Raw genomic sequence first — 19302 nt, forward strand, 5'->3', positions numbered from 1 at the left:
TAATGAGAATCTTTATTAATATTTGGAAAAATACAGACATCCAGCATGTATATAAAAAGAGAGTCATCAGTACAAATATTACACTGAGTAATAATGAGTACGGTATGTAACAAAATATACAAAAAAAACATGTGAATTAAATAAATAAATAAGGCACTAAATATTCCTCTTAGTTACTAAAAATGAGTCTTTACGTTGCAGCAGTGTGCGTTCACTTTTCTTTCTTTCTTTTTCACCTTTTGTTGGTGCGTCGCTGCACGTCTTAGCGTGATGCCGCCTGTATATCAGCAGCGTGACGTCACTGATCGTATCACCTTCACATGTGAATGGAGTGAACCTATGAAAAAAAAAAAACTCAGACCTACAACAAGTACCTTTATTGAGTACTGTACTGAACTGTTCCAGTATTTCTTCTAATCGTATCTTATATGAGTATTTTTACTCATATATAATTAAACTCACAACTTTAACACCACTACACTTATGTAGATACTTACTTATCTATGAGGAACTCTTATTTGGAGCAGCTGTTAGTCAACAGAATACATTTCCTTTTGTTCTGAAAATGGGAGAGACCAGACTGAGTCTTCCTGACGGGATTAAGATCAAGACGTCAGTCATGTTTGAACCTGTCAGTGTCCTAACGATGAACGATAAACATCTCTTCACCTGAGGCCACGATCTGATCTCAGGTCTGTCACTGAAGCTTTAGGACTAAAGGATCCTGTCGTTTCAGTGAATTCAAACTAAACTTTAAACACAAGTTGTGGTAGTTTCTGTTTTGTTTTTTGTTTTGTTTTTTCAAATGCCATTATGTCCTAATGATTAGTTTATCTTTCACAGTCTGTGGATTCTGTAAATGTAAAACAATACAACAACATGTTAAAAAGACAAATGTCCTTTTTGAATACTTAAAGGGATAGTAGCATTTTTTTAAAGTGGGGTTGTATGATCTACAAACAGCCAGCCCATAGCCCTGCCCAGAGATTTACAACATACTGTGTTGTGAACAGACCCAAAGAAACGGCCTATTTTCGTGGCCTAAAAGAGGTTTTACCTGGAAAAAAAATACACAGTTCCATTGTTCGCTATAATATAGTTTTTTCCAGCCCTTCAAAGTTCAGGAAATACGCAGTTTTTGATCGGCGGGTGCTAACCCTGGGCGGAGGGATACGTGAGTTGGTTAGGTCCAAATAAAAACTGCGTTTTTCCTGCACTTTGAAGGGCTGGAAAAAATTATATTATAGCAAACAATGGAACTGTGGTTTTTTTTCCAGGTAAAACCTCTTTTAGGCCACGAAAATAGGCCGTTTCTTTGGGTCTGTTCACAACACTGTATGTTGTAAATCTCTGGGCAGGGCTATGGGCTGGTGTTGCTAACGGGAGGAGTGTAGAGAGTCTTCTACTGCAATTAAAGTACTTAGGGGCTATTTGTAGACCCCACTTAAAAAAAATGATACTATCCCTATACTAGATGATACTATAAGTATTTTAAAGTTACATCCTCCAGTGTTTGAATTCAAGTGAAAGATGTGAACAACTGTCACATGACCAGAGTGAAGTGTGTCAGTGTTGAAACCTTAAAATGCTTCATGTTAACGATGTGTGTGTGTGTCTCCTCTCAGGCGAGCCAGCAGGTGGCGGCGTCCCAGCGCTCAGGCTCCAGTGCCATGTACATGAACCTGGCCCACATGCAGGCGGCGGCGGCGGCGGGGGCGGGCGGGGTGACCGGCGGCCTGGGCGGGTCTTCAGCCGTCAGCCCGTCCACCATGTCCGGCTCGGCCAGCGGAGGCGTCACCTCCATGGCCGACCAGGCCAGCAGCCAGGCGGCGGCCAAGCTGGCGCTCAGGAAGCAGCTGGAGAAAACGCTGCTGGAGATCCCTCCGCCCAAACCGCCCGCCCCGCTCCTCCACTTCCTGCCCTCGGCCGCCAACAGCGAGTTCATCTACATGGTCGGCCTGGAGGAGGTGGTGCAGAGCGTGCTCGACAGTCAGGGTAAGCAGGCGACACATCTGCATCGTCTTAAAGGGATAGTTCAGCACTTTTGGCAAACTCGCCCATTGCCATAATCCCTATAGTCATAGCAGTAGGTTCACTACCTTTAATTGCATTTAACTGCCTTTAACTGTGGTGCATGTTGTTCTGAGATCAGCGGGGCAGAGACGCGAGCTGCTCAGCGAACACAATGGAGGTGAACGGTACTGTCGCCTTTCCATCATCAAACACACAATCCAACAACTCCAAAACTCTCCCGTGGACTAGTTGTGACCTGCAAATTCACCACACTATGAAATAATCATGTATAATTATGTAACATTACGACACATGAAGCAAATATTCGGAACTACTTGTGGTTTTGAAATCACTCCACCCAGCTGCCGTGTCTGGGATGTAGTTCTGGCTACGCATTTACCTCTAAAACAACTCTGTCTCGTAATGTTACATTATTATTTCATAGCGTGGTGAATGTGCAGGTCACAACTTGTCCACCAGAGTGTTTTGGAGTTGTTAGATTGTGTATTTGATGAGTTTGATGAGGGACAGGGGACCGTTCACCTCCATTGTGTTCACTGAGCAGCTCACGTCTCTGCCCCGCTGATCTCAAAACAACATGCGCCGACAATTAAAGGTAATGAACCTACTGCTATGGCGATAGGAGAATTTGCAAAAAATGTTAAACTATCCCTTTAACCTGTGAGGCCAAACTGAGGAAGGGGGCGTGGTCTCAGACGTGTGACGTGTGTCTCCTCCTCTGCAGGTAAACTCAGAGGGACGCTGGCCCGCATGGAGCCGTTCTTCTGCGCCCAGTGCAGAACCGACTTCACCCCTCACTGGAAGCAGGAGAAGAGCGGGCGGATCCTCTGCGAGCAGTGCATGACGTCCAATCAGAAGAAGGCTCTGAAGGCGGAGCACACCAACAGGCTGAAGAACGCCTTCGTGAAGGCCCTGCAGCAGGAGCAGGTCAGAGTCCAGTCCAGTCAAAGTCATCATCTTAACATAACATAACATAACATAAGATATACTTTACGTTATTGTCCCCTGGGGGCATAACATAAAACATATTGCACATATCCCATAACATAAAACATATTGCACATATCCCATAACATAACACATATTGCACACATCTCACAACATAACACATATTGCACACATCTCACAACATAGCACATACATACACCTCATTAATTCACCATGGTAAGAGCACTATAACTCGTTGTGGGACTGCGTCGCCGTACAAAAAACACAGTACAAAACAAAACCGCATCACAGTACGGACACATGACAGCAATAAATAACACTAACCACACTATGACATGGCATCCTGATTTCTGAAGCATGGGGCAGTATACAGCACCAATAGAAAAATACATAGGACTATTGCACAACCCCTAAATCTATCCCAAAAATATGTAAGTGCATCACAAGAATTAAGAACCAACAATGGGATTAAAATATGAATAAAGGATCTAACCGTGTTCTTCTCTAAACAAAGAACTATGAATGTATATCCCAACGTTTATGTAGGTGGGCAAGCTTTACAAAACGTTGAGGAGTTCAAATACCTAGGGGTCATTTTAGACTCCAATCTGACCTTTAAAAAGCATATTAAAAACATGCGTCGGATTTCCACCATATCAGACTCGTTGACAACGGATGCTGCCAAGACATATGATGCGATGATTCTATCTTATATCCAATATTGCATATCATCTTGGTCACAGGCAAACCAAACTGTATTAAACCCTGTAAGATCACTCTACGGGCAAGCCCTGAAGATTTTGGACAGGAATATACTCTCTAAATATACGTTTTTGAGTTTTGACAACTTAATCAAATTTTGTAATATTCGACTGGCTCATAAGATAATATACAATGCAGCCCCACCCCCTTTAAAAAAAAATTGTACAGCTTTGTGCTGCCTGAAACCCTGAAAAGCAGAATACACTTTTTAAAGTGATCTTATAAACAATGGCTACTGGATAACCAAAGCTGCCTGCACTTGTTGCTCAGTTAATCTCTTAAAAAATGTATCTTAGTACCTCTTAATGTATTCAATCTATGGAATTATTTTTTAAATCTTTTGAAATAGGAACTTGGGAATTTTTAAATGTTTTATTGAATTTTGTATCATGTATGACTTAGCTTTTCTTTCCATTGACCATTGTAGATGGAAATTAGCTGTGAGCTAATTTTTTCTGATTAATGTCATCGCACTCTGTCCCTTAAAAAACTAAATAAAAAAAAGATCCTCATCATCATCTTCCTCACCCTCACCCCCCTCCTCTCAGCGAGCAGCTCCCAGGTCGTTAGAGGTTCTTTCTGACCACAGTCTCCATGTTTATGTCAGCATCTGCAGCGCGGCTGTACGGTGGCCCTGAGAGACCAACAAACTGCAGACACACAAACAAACTGCAGAGTCAGGGCTCGTTAAAGCAAACAGGAAGTGGCCGACCGCAGTCTGGAGCCGACGAGACACTTCAGTTTCTAAAAAACATATTTGTGACCCGATCCATCAAAATGAGTCACAGTGACCCAAATTTCAAAGTTGAGATTTTGGTATCAATGGAAAGATTAGAAAATAAGCTTTAAAATGACACCCTAGTCAGAGTCATACATTTGATGGTTTTCGAGATGTGGCCATTTGAATTACGATCTCCTACTCTCTTATTCCGTTCTAAAACCTGAGAAAATAGCAGTTACAGTTTTTGCCAGTGACTCTTGCATCTGTTCCTGTACCACGTGATTACACACAACCTATACGGCCCCTTGTTGTCATAGATGCAGCATTCAATGACCCTCGGAAAGCAGGGGATCTCACAATTCAGATGCTTTTTACAGCTCGTTTCTATCATAAACGGTTCAGAAGTTGTCATGTTTTGTTGACATTTTGTAAAACATGTGCAAGCGTGTACGTTCGGTTTAGCATCGATGCTACGTTCGGTTTAGCATCGATGCTACGCTCTGTTAGCGTCGATGCTACTCGGTTTAGCATCTGTTTCTGTATCCGTCCCTTCTCGTCATAGATGCAACATTCAATGACCGTCGGAAAGCGGAGAATCCCGCGATTCAGATGCAGTTTACAGCTCGTCTCTATCATGAACGGTTCAGAAGATATTTCATGTTTTGCACCGAAGCAAGCAACACTCATTTTCAGAGGGTTTAAGTTGCAAGTCAACTTTAATCATCATTTACGTGCCTTTTCTCAATTATCTGGACTGTGAAACTTTGGGAGATTGTTTTTGAATGTCATTGCTTTGAAATTAGGGTAAAAAAAATTTTTTGATTTTCTATGGGTTTTCCATGTTATCAGCTGATTATCTAAAAATAGAACGTTGCGACTTCCGACTCATTTTGATGGAACGGGTCACATTTTCACTTTGAGCGCGGCCTGATGGGAAACAGAAGCAGGAAGCGAGGGGGTCTGAATACTTCCTGAAGCCTTTGATGATGATGATGATGATGATGATGATGATGATGATGTAATGAGCCGGTGTCTGTGTCCACTCCTCAGGAGATCGAGCAGCGGCTGCAGCAGCAGGCCGCCCTCTCCCCCAGCTCGGTCCCCACCGGCCCCAACGCCTCCAAGACCGACTCCATGATCCGGCATCATGCCCTCCGCCAGGTACACAGCACGTGTAGCTTTCCTACGGTAAAACCTCCAAAAACATCTGGATCTGTGTTCTGTGTGTTGTTGAATTGTGTTTTCTTATCTGACGACGTTATCCAGATGTTTTCATCAATCCTCAAACCAGATGAATCTGTGATTTTTAACCATGGTAACGTTTCCTTCAATGACTTTTATCTAGTTTATACTCTGTGTACACTTTAAAGACCTTTTCAATGTTATATTTGAACCAGATGAAGGATTTTAGTCGTCGAACATCTGGAAGTTAACCGAGAAACAAGCTGATGAAATGTGAAACTGCCTTATTCTGTGTTTTTAATGGTTATAATGGTGATCGTTGTTTGATTTCCTGAACCACTGACACTCAGTACGTTTACATGCACAGCTTCATCGAGCTATGGTCAAAATTCAAATGCAACTGAGAAAATCCAATAACTGGCGGGAACGTGTCCTCGTGGCGATGATGCGTCGTTTCAGCGGGTTCATACGGCCCCTTCTCCTGTTGATCTGTTCCCTTCCTCCATCCTTCCTTCTTTCCTTCCCTTTTTCCTTCCTTCTTTCCATAATCCCTTTTCCCTTCCTTCTTTCCTTCCTTCCTTCCGTCCTTACTTCTTCTTCCTTCCTCTTTTGATCCAGTTGACCTGGTCTGTTCCCTCCCTCCATCTTTCTTTCCTTCCTTTTCCCTTCCTTCTTTCCCTTCTTCCTTCCTTCTTCTTCCTTCCTTGAACGAACCTGTTCTCTCCCTCCACCTTTCTTTCCTTCCCTTTTCCCTTCCTTCTTTCCTCCCATCGTTCCCTTTGTCCTTCCTTCGTTCTTTCCCTTCGTCCTTCCTGCCTTCCTTCTTTCCCTTTGTCCTTCCTTCCTTTCTTTCATCTATCCCTTCGTCCTTCCTAACTTCCTTCTTTCCTTCCTTCCTTCCTTTCATCCTTCCTTCCTTGACCCAGGAGGACAACAGGAGGGTTAAGACGCATACATGATGAATTCCAGTCGCATTATCTATCGGAGTTGGAGAATTCGATATTAGTCGGACTAACGTGTTTACATGCACTCAGTCGTCCAGTTATAGTCGGATTAAGGCAATAATCCAGTTTTCTCAAGTGTCGTGTAAACGTACTGACGGAAGAATCCAAACCAGGAGAAGCTGACGGTAACGAGAACATCTCCCATGATGCCGCACTGTTTCATGACGTCACCCAACACTGTTGTTTGTTGTTGTTCTGATTGAGAGACCTCAGGTGACGGACTGTGTTTCTTTTTTAACCCTCCTGTTTTCCTCCTGGGTCAAGGAAGAAAGGAAGGAAGGAAGGAAGGAAGGAAGGAAGGAAGGACGGACGAAGGGAAAGAAGGAAGGAAGGAAGGACAAAGGGAAAGATGGGAGGAAAGAAGGAAGGAGGATTGGGTCAATTGGGTCAAAAAGGAAAGAAGAAGTAAGGACGAAGGGAAGGAAGGGAAGGAAGGGAGGGAGGGAGGGAGGAGAAAAGGATTGTGGAGAGAAGGAAGGAAAGAAAGATGGAGGGAGGGAACAGATTCGTTCAAGGAAGGAAGGACAAAGGGAAAGATGGGAGGAAAGATAGAAGGAGGGAGGGAACAGATTGGGTCAATTGGGTCAAAAAGGAAAGAAGAAGTAAGGACGAAGGGAAGGAAGGAAGGAAAGACGAAGGGAAAGAAGGAAGGAAGGAAGGACAAAGGGAAAGATGGGAGGAAAGAAGGAAGGAGGATTGGGTCAATTGGGTCAAAAAGGAAAGAAGAAGTAAGGACGAAGGGAGGGAGGGAGGGAGGAGAAAAGGATTGTGGAGAGAAGGAAGGAAAGAAAGATGGAGGGAGGGAACAGATTCGTTCAAGGAAGGAAGGACAAAGGGAAAGATGGGAGGAAAGATAGAAGGAGGGAGGGAACAGATTGGGTCAATTGGGTCAAAAAGGAAAGAAGAAGTAAGGACGAAGGGAAGGAAAGAATGATGGAGGGAGGGACGGAGGGAACAGATTCGTAAGGAAGTGAGGAAGGAAGGAAGGACGAAGGGAAAGATGGGAGGAAAGAAGGAAGGGGAAAAGGAAGGAAAGATAGAAAGAGGGAGGGAACAGATTGGGTCAAAATGGAGGGAAGAAGTAAGGACGAAGGGAAGGAAGGGAGGGAGGGGAAAAGGGAAAGAAGGAAGGGGGTAAAGGAAGGAAAGAAAGATGGAGGGAGTGAACAGATTTGTTCAAGGAAGGAAGAAGGGAAAGAAGGGAGGAAAGAAGGAAGGGGAAAAGGAAGGAAAGATAGAAAGAGGGAGGGAACAGATTGGGTCAAAATGGAAGGAAGAAGTAGGAGGGAGGGGAAAAGGGAAAGAAGGAGGGAAAAGGGAAAGAAGGAAGGGGGTAAAGGAAGGAAGGAAAGAAAGATGGAGGGGAGGGAGGGAGTGAACAGATTTGTTCAAGGAAAGAAGAAGGGAAAGAAGGAAGGGGAAAAGGAAGGAAAGATAGAAAGAGGGAGGGAACAGATTGGGTCAAAATGGAAGGAAGAAGTAGGAGGGAGGGGAAAAGGGAAAGAAGGAAGGGGGTAAAGGAAGGAAGGAAAGAAAGATGGAGGGGAGGGGAGGGAGTGAACAGATTTGTTCAAGGAAAGAAGAAGGGAAAGAAGGGAGGGGAAAAGGAAAGAAGAAGAAAAGAAAGATAGAGGGATATGGAACAGATCAGGTCAACTGGATCAAAAGAGGAAAGAAGAAGGAAGGAAGGAAAGAAAGAATAGGGAACAGATTGGGTTAATTTGATCAAAAGAGGAAGGAAGGGAGGAAGGAAGGAAGGAAGGAAGGAAGGAAGAAAGGGAGGGAGGGAGGGAGGGAGGAAGGAATAGGGAACAGATTGGGTTAATTTGACCCAGAAGGACAACAGGAGGGTTAAGAAAGATTAAAACTCGATGAGCGAACCAACACCTGCAGCTCCGACCCGGCGCTCAGATCTGTGACCGACACGCGTCTCGTTGTATTGATGCACACAACGACGGACCGGAGCGGAGCGGCGGAGGTTAATGGGATGTTGTGTGTGTCCTTCCTCCCTCCTCAGGCTCCGCAGCCTCAGGCCTCCCTGCAGCGAGGTCTGTCCAACTCGGCGCGAGGAGTCCTGTCAAACTTCGCTCAGGCCTCCCAGCTGTCGGTGGCCAGCAGCCTCATGGGAATGACCAGCGGCAAGCACTGTGGCAGCGGCGGTGGCGGCAGCAGCAGCAGCAGCAACCGACTGCAGCACGACAGCCGCCGCCAGATCTACAACATCCCAGGTACCGGCGGTCTGACGCGGACATATGATCGGTTACATGGTGATCAAAGCTTTTTTTTTTTTGAATGTTATGTATGTATGTTTGTACCGTATGTGTTCTTGGGACCCCCTCGAAAATGAGATGCTACATCTCAAGGGGCTATCCCTCAATAAATTCAATTCAATTCAATTATGAGCCTCTTGAATCCACACTGAAGTTAAAGGGATAGTTCAACATTTTGGCAAATTGGCCCATTGCCATAATCGCTATAGTCATTGCAGTAGGTTCATTACCTTTAATTGTAGGTGTAAGCTATTTTCAGTACGGCGGAGCGCAGCAGCTGGCTGCTCAGAGCTACGCAATGGAGGCTAAGGGAATTTCTTGGTTTCCCTCATTAAACTCATCAAATTCAACATCCCAAAACTCCACAGCGCTTTTGTAGACAAGTTGTGACCTGCACAACCACCACGCTATGAGATAATGACGGAACGATACGAAACGGAGCCGTTTTCGAGGTAAATACAGGGTTAATACGGAGACTGCTTGCTGAAAAACTGTCCCTGAACGCAACACGCATCAGCGGTTTTGTATGAATTTACCTCGAAAACGGCTCCGTTTCGTATCGTTCCGTCATTATCTCATAGCGTGGTGGTTGTGCAGCTCACAACTTGTCTACAAAAGCGCTGTGGAGTTTTGGGATTTTGTATTTGATGAGTTTAATGAGGGAAACCAAGAAATTCCCTTAGCCTCCATAGCGTAGCTCTGAGCAGCCAGCTGCTGCGCTCCGCTGTACTAAAAATAGCTTACACCTACAATTAAAGGTAACGAACCTACTGCTATGACTATAGCAATTATGGCAATGGGCCAATTTGCCAAAATGTTGAACTATCCCTTTAAGAAGCTTCAGTTATTAATAATAATAATACATTTTATTTGTAAGCGCTTTTACAGATGCTCAAAGACACTTAACATTTTAAAAAATTAAAAAATAGAGCAAAGTCAGTGTGAAATACAATCATAAACATTAATAAAACTGTATAAAACACACAAAATTATATATTAAAAGCTCATTTAAAAGGGTGAGTTTTGAGCACGGTCTCAATCTTGTTGATCTGAACCTTCAGTTACTGACAGTTTGAATAGTTTTACAGTGCAAACAAATCTTTTTTTTTTACACACACTTCTGTTTAGTGCTTGTTCAGCCTCATTACTGATTTATATTTAACCCCATATTGAGACTTTTTTCTGCTCCCAGAACTTAAAAGACCCTGTCAGGCTTTGTTATGAAATTCTTCCACTGTGTCTCGTCACATTTACACTCAGTTTATTAGGAACTCCCAGATGAAACTGAATCAGCAGCGAATCCTGATGCTCAGGGTTTGTTTAGTCTGTTTAGAGGACAAACTAGCTAAAATAAATCTGATAGAAAGTAAGTTAAAGGGATACTTAACCCAAAATCAATTATTCACCAATTGTCTCCTCACCGTAATGCCAAGGAACATCCAGATACCTCCATACTGCTCATCTGTACTGACCCAAGTGTCCTGAAGCTACGGCATGAAAAAGTTGTTCAGAAAAAAATAATTTGATCTCTGTTTTTAGTCTTGTTGTAGCAGCAGCTCCCAGTGGCTCTGTTGATGTTTGTGCACATGCGCAAGATTTTTTGCGAGATGTTTGTTCGTCGTTGTAAACCATTGGATGTATGATGTAAACACGGAAGAACATCTCGCAGTAAATCTCGCGCAGCCACTGGGAGCTACTGCTACAACAAGGCTAAAAACAGATCAAATTAAGTTTTTCTGAACAACTTTTTCATGTGGCGGCTTCAGGACACTTGGGTCAGTACGGACGAGCAGTATGGAGGTATTTGGATGTTTCATAGTGTGTGTTTTGGACGATTCAAAACTGAACTCTATCTGCCGCCATTATATGAGAATCCGTTGCCAGTCGGACCCCCCCTGGAACTCCTAAAGCGTTTTGATGACTCTGAAAGTTCTCTGAACTATTCCTTGGCACGACGGTGAGTATAAAAATTTGTGAATTATCAATTTCGGGTGAAGTATCCCTTTAAATAAGAACCACAAGTGGATAAATAAACAGCAGTTCACCACAGTAGAGGATGTTCACCTTGACTCAGCAGGTGAACATGGAGGAACATGTTGAGGATGTCGTAACAGCCCCGCTCCCCCCCCTCCTCCCCGCTCCCCCCCCTCCTCCCCTCTCCCCCCTCCCTCCCTCCCTTTGTGCTGACGTGTGTCCGTCTTGTCTCCGCAGGGTTAAATATCGCCTATCTGAACCCCGCGGCCGTCGGAGCCCACAAGAGCTCCAGCTTAGCAGACCGGCAGAGAGAGTACCTGTTGGACATGATCCCACCTCGATCCATATCGCAGTCCATCACCGGACAGAAATGAGCCCACGACCAGCCCCCCCTCCTCCCCCTCCCCCACCCCCACTCCGCCTACTCCTCTGATGCCACCCCCCCCCCCCATCATTCTGCCCCCCCCCCCTCCCCCTAACCCACCCATACTGAAGCACTCCCAGTTCAGCCCCCAGCCCCATCGCATGCAGTGCCTGTCCGTGTGCCTACCTTCAACCAACCCATGAAAAACCCACCAAGTTGGACAAAGACACTAAAACTGTCGGTGCATCTCAAATGTTCTTATGATAGTAAAATTCTTCTTCGTCAGCGTTGTTTAACAATTATAATTCCCATTATTATCGCTGTTGGTAGCACTATTATTATTATTATTATTATTATTATTATTATTATTATTATACCTTGCTTCAGTTACTCTTACTCATTATGCTTTTTTCTTTTTGTAAGTGTTTGGTCCATTTTTGTTTTGTTTTGTTTTGTTTCTCTGCCGCCTCTCCCTCGCTGTGGGAGGGGGAGGGGGAGGCGGCGACACCACCACCGCCGCCGCCGTAGGGTCGCCTCAGGCCGATTATAAAGCGTAGATGTGACTATTGCTAGTAACAGAAGATCAACAGGGTGCATTCTGGTTGCTATGCAACATAAAGTTTAAACAAACTTTAGCTCGCTCACTTGAAGTAACAAAGTCGGTAACTGCTCTGCCTGCTCTTGAAAAGAGGACGAAGAGCTTGTTCTAAAAAAAATAAAATAAAAAACGGAGAATGTGCGGGGCGACGGGGGCGGGGGGGGGGGGCAGAGCGCCGTCTCTCGTATCGTCACGTCCAAGTGGGGGAGGGGGGGTCGCTGTTTTGTCTTTTACTTGTTTTTTTTTTTGTTTTTTTTACACCGACACACGACGACAGTCCAGCCTGGAGTTCAGCGACAGGAAGTGACTGACTGGTGCACATGTGACCCTTCGCCACCGCCGCCGGTCGCCTCCCTCCCACTCCTCCTCTTCCTCCTCCTCCTCCTCCTCCCCTCATCACTTTCACTTTCTTCTTCGTCTTCTCATCATCATCATCGTCGCTCCACATGTTGAACTGTTGCATCGCGGCGGGACTTCCCTGGAGTCGCACTAATCAATCAGGACTTGACCGACGCAGCGACGTCCCGGCCGGCGCCGAAGGAAAAACCACCGTTGGACCATCGTCGTCGTCGTCGTCATCATCAGCGGACCAGTAGTCCACCCTGACTGCAGCGACGGGCGGCGAGAGGACGTCGGTGTTCACACACACACAGGGGGCAAGTGGATACCCCTCCCCCTCCTACTACCCCCTCCATGCCCTCCCCCCCTCAGTACCTTTGTTTACCCGGTATGCACAGACTGAACCCTTTCTACCCAGCAGCTCCTCTCGGCATCACACGTTCTTTGAGAAAGTGAAACGAACTCTTAAATCTGAAGGTCGAAGCACATTTTGTGCGACCGAACCGCAGATTCTGTACGTAGAAACCTACAAATCTTTTTTCTTCTTCTATTTGGATTTTTAGATTGTTTCTGATTGTTGCCCCCGCCCCCAATTCCCATTCTTTTACTTTGTTTTTTTGTTGTTTTTTTCTTTAATTTTCTTTATTTTCTTTTATTTTGTTGTCTTTTTTTTTGTTTTGTTTTTGCGGCGTCTCCCAATGAATTGGTGGCATACCTGAGAGGTATCAGCCCCCGGAGACGATAATAATCAACATAGCTAAAAACAGAAACTATTGAAATACCTGTATGGATTATGTATAGATACCTAGCTTCAGATAAAAAAAAAAACGAAAAAAAAAAACAAACAAAAAGGATGTGGATTATATCTTTTATGGGAGAGACATGGATCAATCATTGTGTGTACGTTGTCGTGCACACAAGTTCCCTCACTCCAGAGGAGCACTTTGCATATTTCCAATTGGAAAACCATTTTTTTTTTTTTTTTTTTTTTGTAAAAGAGGAAACGAATGTTACAGTTGGCCGAGGTCTGGATGTCGGCGGAGTCAGAGGACGGGTCGCCCAGGTGTGTTTCAGTGGCTCAGTCCTGCTTCACTTCACTTCACTTCACTTTACTTTGTCGTCAGGTGTTGATCTCTACGTGCGTCTGCGTCCACGTCACCGAGTCCGTCTGGTGATTCTGGCCCCGTGAACCGCAGATCGGTCAGTTCAGGGCTTTTATTTCTGGAGGTTTTGTCAAGGTCAAGGTCAAGGTCAAGGTTTCTTTATTAATACCAGCTGGTAAATTTGTTGTGCAGACAGGCATTCAGCAATCCCAGTACAAAAAACAGCCGCACACACATCATGACACACAAATCACAAAAATAAAAGACAACATAATCAAAATACATGGTCAAAGTCATAGGAGTAGAAATAGAAAAGTGCTTCTACATGTCCCTAGGGTCAGCTAAGTTCAATATGAACAAGATCACCTTGTGGCTTTACTATTCAGCAATTCATTTACTGTGACTAAAGGTCTGAGGAGTCGTTCTGGTCCCGGGGTCGAAGCCCTCAGCTGTTACGATGAAGATGATAAGGATGATGATTGAGATGATGATGTTGGAGGTGGATGTGGACCTCGGTCAGGCAGAGAGCGTTTTCTGAGAGTCATAACTTGAAGGCGACTGTAGATGTGTGTTGTTGTAGAGCCGGGGTCAGTCACTCTCAAGTCAGACTGAGTCTAAATCCCTCCGCCGCACAAAGCCAGTTTCATTCTCAACTATATTTAGCTGAATTGTGGTGCAATATATTCTGGGTAAATTAAGACTTTTTTTTTTCTTTTTTTTTCAATGTAACGGTTACAGAGGAAGTGCGGTGCAGCGCAGTAGGACTGTTTACAGAAAATATGTAAACAGTTACATAAGGTAAAGTAAGGTAAGGTAAAACAATGAAGAGAAGAATCTGATTCGGTCTAAAATCTCTTTAGAAACGTTAAATGATGTTTAATTAAGAGCCTGTTTTCCTGTGTCACTGATTGGCACTGCAGTAACATTGATCTGAGGCCTGAGTTTAACCCCGGGGTCACAACGTGTCTCGTGTTTTAGATTTAAAACAAGTCTTTACTTGGACCGATCTTTGTTCACAGGTCAGATACTGATGCAGCGTCAAAGACTCAAAAAAACTTCAAATGACTTTCATTAATTGAAATCGGTACCACTTTATAATAAGTACACACTATTAAGCATTAATAAATACTGAATTCATAATTGATAAGGCATGAATACTGCAATCAGTATGTAGTTTATAAATCCAGTTAGTGCTTATGAATGATGAGTGAAACATTTGTAACTGTGTTTATAAACTACATACTGATGAGTATTCATGTGTTATAAATGATGAATCCAGTATTTATTAACACTTAATAGTGTGTAATTATTATAAAGTGTTACCGTTAAATCTGTTCCTCAGCGTTTCTCTGTCCAGTGTGGTAGACAAGTAACTGTAACTGTAACTGTGACCTTCACAGTTACCTGATCTCAGTCCAGGTGGATTATGGGGGATGTGACATCATCATCATCATCATCAGACCGAGACTCTGAGTGATGATTGGTCCTTTAATGTGTCGCCTGTTGGTTTGTTGGGAGAAGAATCGGTAGTTAATGTCTAGTAACGGAGGACTGTCGGTCCGCGATGCGTTCAGGTGATGATGATGATGATGATGATGGATCGCCTCTTCGCTGGTTTCCTTGGTGATGGATGTGGGCTCCTTTTAGTTTGAAGCTGTTCAGTCCTCCTGCAGTATTATTGGGGTTTAAGACGCTGTGACGTCCTGTAACTCCTGATTGATTTAAGACACAACAACAACAACCATGATCCGTAGCGTCCGACACGTTTCAGTCTCCACAGTTTGCTTGTTTGTTTGTTTGTTTGTTTGTTTGTTTGTTTGTTTGTTTTGCTTGTTGTTGTTGTTGTGAGCACGTTCGCCTCCTCCTGCCATTAGCATTTAGCTCAAAGTGCTGCTACGCCCCAAGTGAAGCCACGCAGCAGCGGCCGTGGCTCTGCGCTCTTAGTGTCAAACCGTGTACGCTGCTCTTTCTGAATGAGAAACGTTACATTGATAGAAATGATAACTAAAGCACTTCGTCATATGGAAGAGTGTGTGTATGTGTGTATGTGTGTGTGTGTGTGTGCGTTAGTCGCTGGTGGAGCCGTGTCCTGCACCTGTCCCACCTGTCCCACCTGGGTGATGATGTCATCTGTAAAGTGTTTCTGAAGGGATCCAGACCCGCGCCTCACGGTCCGATGACAAAAAGACTTTAGGCCACGACTATAAAAACTACCTAGGATCAGATTCAGAGATGTAAACTGAGGAGTTTACACTTGGAAAAATAAAAAAACACACCTTTTTTTTGTTTATTATATAAAAATCACGGATCTTTTTTTTTTTCCTTTGGTGGAACAGTTGAAATTGGATGTAGAGATACTATATTTTTCATGAATTTTTAAAACGTCTGGAGTGAATTTTTACTTTACAATGGTTTTTTTTTTTTTCGTCATGCTTCTCCTTCTGCTGCTCAAGCTGGAGAGAGAAAAATTATACTATTCAAAAAAAAAAACATGAAAAAAAAAAGCTCCCGTCTCTCTTTTTGCAGATGCATCCTCTCACCTTTGTATTCGGACTGCAGATTCTTTTCAAGCGTCAGTTTTTAGATTTCAAAAAAGTCATTTCTTTTTCTGATGTCTCAATTGAGTTCTGTTTTTCTTTCTATTGCAGTTTAAAAAAAAAAAATTAAACAAATGTATTGACTATGAAATAAATGACACGATATTTGCTAGGTTTGAAGTAATAATGACTTATTGTACATAAGCATTTTTTCCTCCCTTGTACTGAAAAAAGAAATTAAATGGTTGTATATTGTGTAGAAAAGCAAACAAAAAGCCATGAATATTGTGAAGCTTGTCATTTCGTTTTGTGATCACTGTGTATTATTGTGTAACTAATGTGCAAAATGTTTGGGATTCTTTTCTCCCTCCTCTCTCTCTCTCTATCTCTCTCTCTGCTTGTTGAAGCGGTTTCTCCCTGGATGCATTCGCTTTGGTTCTGGACTCGTTGGGGTTTTTTTGCGCAGGAAGGTGCTGATTGGTTCAGGCGGTGTCACCGGCAGAGAGTCCAGTTTAGATTAGATGAGATGGACCCAACCTGATCCTGAGACCTCAAAACCTGGACCAGTAAAAGATAAAATAAAATTAAAAAAACCCCAGAACACATCCACCATCGGACGACTGGGAATCAGACCTGTGATCCCCCCTGAACCAGTGATCGCTCTTCCTGCCATGACGCCGACAGACACGTTGGGTCCTCTACTGTTTGGCTTTATCTTCTATTAGTTGTTGCTATAGCGCAGGGAAACATTTAATTGCAAAAAGCAGTTTTATCAGTTTTTGATTTTACCTGTAGAAGCGTTTTTCTTTTTTGCATAATGTTGACAATGTTGAAATAAACAAACACCTTGGGAAGCAGAAACAAGATGAAATCGACCGGAGATTATTAATTGAAGTCCTTTTTTGTTTTTTGCTTACATCAATCCTGACCTTTTGCACATACTTGATATTTAACGGTCTTCAAAAAAGTAAAAAAGAAAATAATGCTGTTTGAATACTGCCAGTTGATTGACAATTATGCATTGATTGAAAAAATAAGCTAATTTTGGAGGAAATAACTTTGTAATATTTATCTCTTGCAAGCTATGTTTAATAAAGGTTGAAACAATTTGCTTCCAAGTGTGACTTCATTCATCTTTGTGCAACTGGACTGAGCTGTGACGACCCACGAGTCCTGATGAAGCTTCAGTAAGTTAATATTTTATAAATTAAACACAAGTTATTACACAGTTTTCTGCAACTGCTAATTAATCTTACAAGTTACTATAATTTATAGCAGGTAAAATTAGCCTTTGAGTGACTCTTGTTGTCTTTTTTTCACCAGATACGGTTATCAATGAAAATTGAAAAAAAAAAAAAAGGTTGTAAATTGAGATGGAGAAAAAAATGTAGATGAGAGAGATTCATTAATCAGTTAACACTTTACAATAAGGGTCCCTTAATTAATGTTAATTAGTACATTATTAAGCATTACTTAACTGTTTACAGATATATTAACAATCATTAGTATGTATTACTTAGGATTAGGAAACACATTAATTAATGTAGCCTATTAGTAAGCAGTTAATTAATGTTTACTACTCAAAGTTAGTTAATAAATGTAAAAGTTGAATAATGTAATTAGTTATCATTATGTATGCATTACTCAGCATCAATTAACACATTAGTTTATATATTAATGCTTAATAATGTACTAACTAACGTTAATTAAGGGACCCTTATTTTCTAAGTGTTACCATTAAATTAAAAAATGACAGTTTGTTTGATGGTTCCACCAGGAGGTCACTTCCTGTACCAACCACCAGGTGGCAGGATGAGATCTTGTCTCCAGGTCCAGACGGGGGAGTGAAGACAAGTTTCCATCTGGGTTTATGACTCACAACCATCAGCAGCATCAGACACAGATTCAACTCCTACGTATTGATGCTTTATAGCTGATTTATAACTAACTTGGTGTTATTATTAGCTAATAACTGAGGGATCAGTAGCAGAAACAACTCTTGAAGTGGCTCGTTAAAAGGCGTGTCTGTGTTGTTATGACTGCAACCTGTTCGGAGTAAGCTTCACATTGTCCTCTGGAGCAAAATCTGTCTCTGTCATCTTCATCACCAAGACTTCAAACTTTCATTTGTTCAAGTTCAAAGTTCAAAGTTCATTTATTGTCATTCCACTTCATGTTAGACATAACAGAACGAAATTTGTACCCAGGCCCCAGATAAAAAGTAAACAAATATAAAAACCTAAAAACAGGCACAATCTAAAAACAGACATTCCTACAGACAGACACTTAAAAAAAATAGTACATTCACAAAAATGGCAAATAGTCAGTGCAAGAGAGGCAGCATAGCAGCTAATGTGTGTATAGACTTAAAGTGCAAGTCAGTGCTTTGTTACAGGTAATGAACGAGGAGTTTTGGAAAAGCGAAGCGTTTTCACACTACATTTATGTTCGATCACATACCGTCGTAGTTCCGACCATAAACGGCTGCGTTATTCTCATGACTCGCCACAAAACCGAAAGTAAGGAAACGTTGGTCGGCTCGACCAGCATTTCCGCCACCACTAATAATAACAAAATAACGATAGAGATAAAACGATATATTTATCGAAAATGGGCCCATTAACAAGTGTGGGTAGCGTAGATTCATCCACATTAACGTGAGACTTTTTTATAACCAAATAGAAACTCCTCGTTGTCCCTTTAACATAAAAACATGCCTCAAATTTTTAATTAAAAAATTGAAAATTTGAATGATTGTTATTGTTATGTTCAGAGGAACATGTCATGACATGTAAAAGTAAAAAAAAAAAAAGAGTCAGCCAGTCATACCATTCACCTTGTTGTAGTAAAGTGAAGACCACAGATGCAGTAAATATGAGTAAAACAAAACAAAATTAATTGAAAATAGTGATAATTACAATAGTAAAAAGTGTGTTGAGGAACCATCTGTGTTATTTTCAGGCAGTTACAAAACACAACATCAGATTTGTGACATAAAAACATTTGGAAATAGGTCATATTTGACCCGAGGACGAGCTCACAGTTATGTCTCCAGCTCTAAGTGGAGCTCCACTCCCTTCACCCGTCACCGACCCTCTGATGTTGTGCAGCGATAGGCTTTATCTGTGTCTCCCTGCTGGTCCTCACGCTGACGTCACAACGTCACAGAGGTGAGATCATCGTCAGAGGAAGTGGCTGCTGTTTGTTCGAGCCGAGGCAATGTGAAAGTACACAGTGTACACACATACACACACATACAGTAGCCTATATAAAAACCACCTGTCAACAGTTTGGAGCTACTGTAGTTCACACACGTACAGAGACATCTTAGAGGACGAGGCCATGTGCTCACAGAGGAAACAGGAAGTGGACGCTGTAAATTTGACTCCTTTGTGTCCGTGTGTTTTAGGTCAAATCCCCACATGTCGTTTGTTTTCTTGTACAACACTGCACCACGGTTACGACC

General features: G+C 42.7%; 1 protein-coding gene and 1 long non-coding RNA gene across 2 annotated transcripts in view; both read left to right on the forward strand.

Moving 5' to 3' along the window:
- Positions 1 to 11616, forward strand: part of gatad2b (GATA zinc finger domain containing 2B) — a 56248-nt gene extending 44632 nt beyond the window's left edge. Inside the window, exons 7-11 of the mRNA XM_085791073.1 lie at positions 1626 to 1995; positions 2759 to 2961; positions 5516 to 5626; positions 8669 to 8879; positions 11133 to 11616. Coding sequence (XP_085647199.1) covers positions 1626 to 1995; positions 2759 to 2961; positions 5516 to 5626; positions 8669 to 8879; positions 11133 to 11269 — 1032 coding nt within the window. The 3' untranslated portion in view covers positions 11270 to 11616. The remainder of the gene's footprint in view (positions 1 to 1625; positions 1996 to 2758; positions 2962 to 5515; positions 5627 to 8668; positions 8880 to 11132) is intronic.
- Positions 11617 to 11628: 12 nt separating this feature from the next.
- Positions 11629 to 16954, forward strand: LOC146978379 (uncharacterized). The gene is made up of 2 exons (XR_015037085.1): positions 11629 to 13440; positions 13709 to 16954. It is a non-coding gene; the product is annotated as an uncharacterized LOC146978379 (long non-coding RNA).
- Positions 16955 to 19302: the final 2348 nt, after the last annotated feature.

This window comes from Trachurus japonicus, chromosome 11, assembly GCF_045865225.1.
Source record: "Trachurus japonicus isolate A0001 chromosome 11, Traja_1.0".
In the NCBI taxonomy this organism is placed as follows: Eukaryota; Metazoa; Chordata; class Actinopteri; order Carangiformes; family Carangidae; genus Trachurus; species Trachurus japonicus.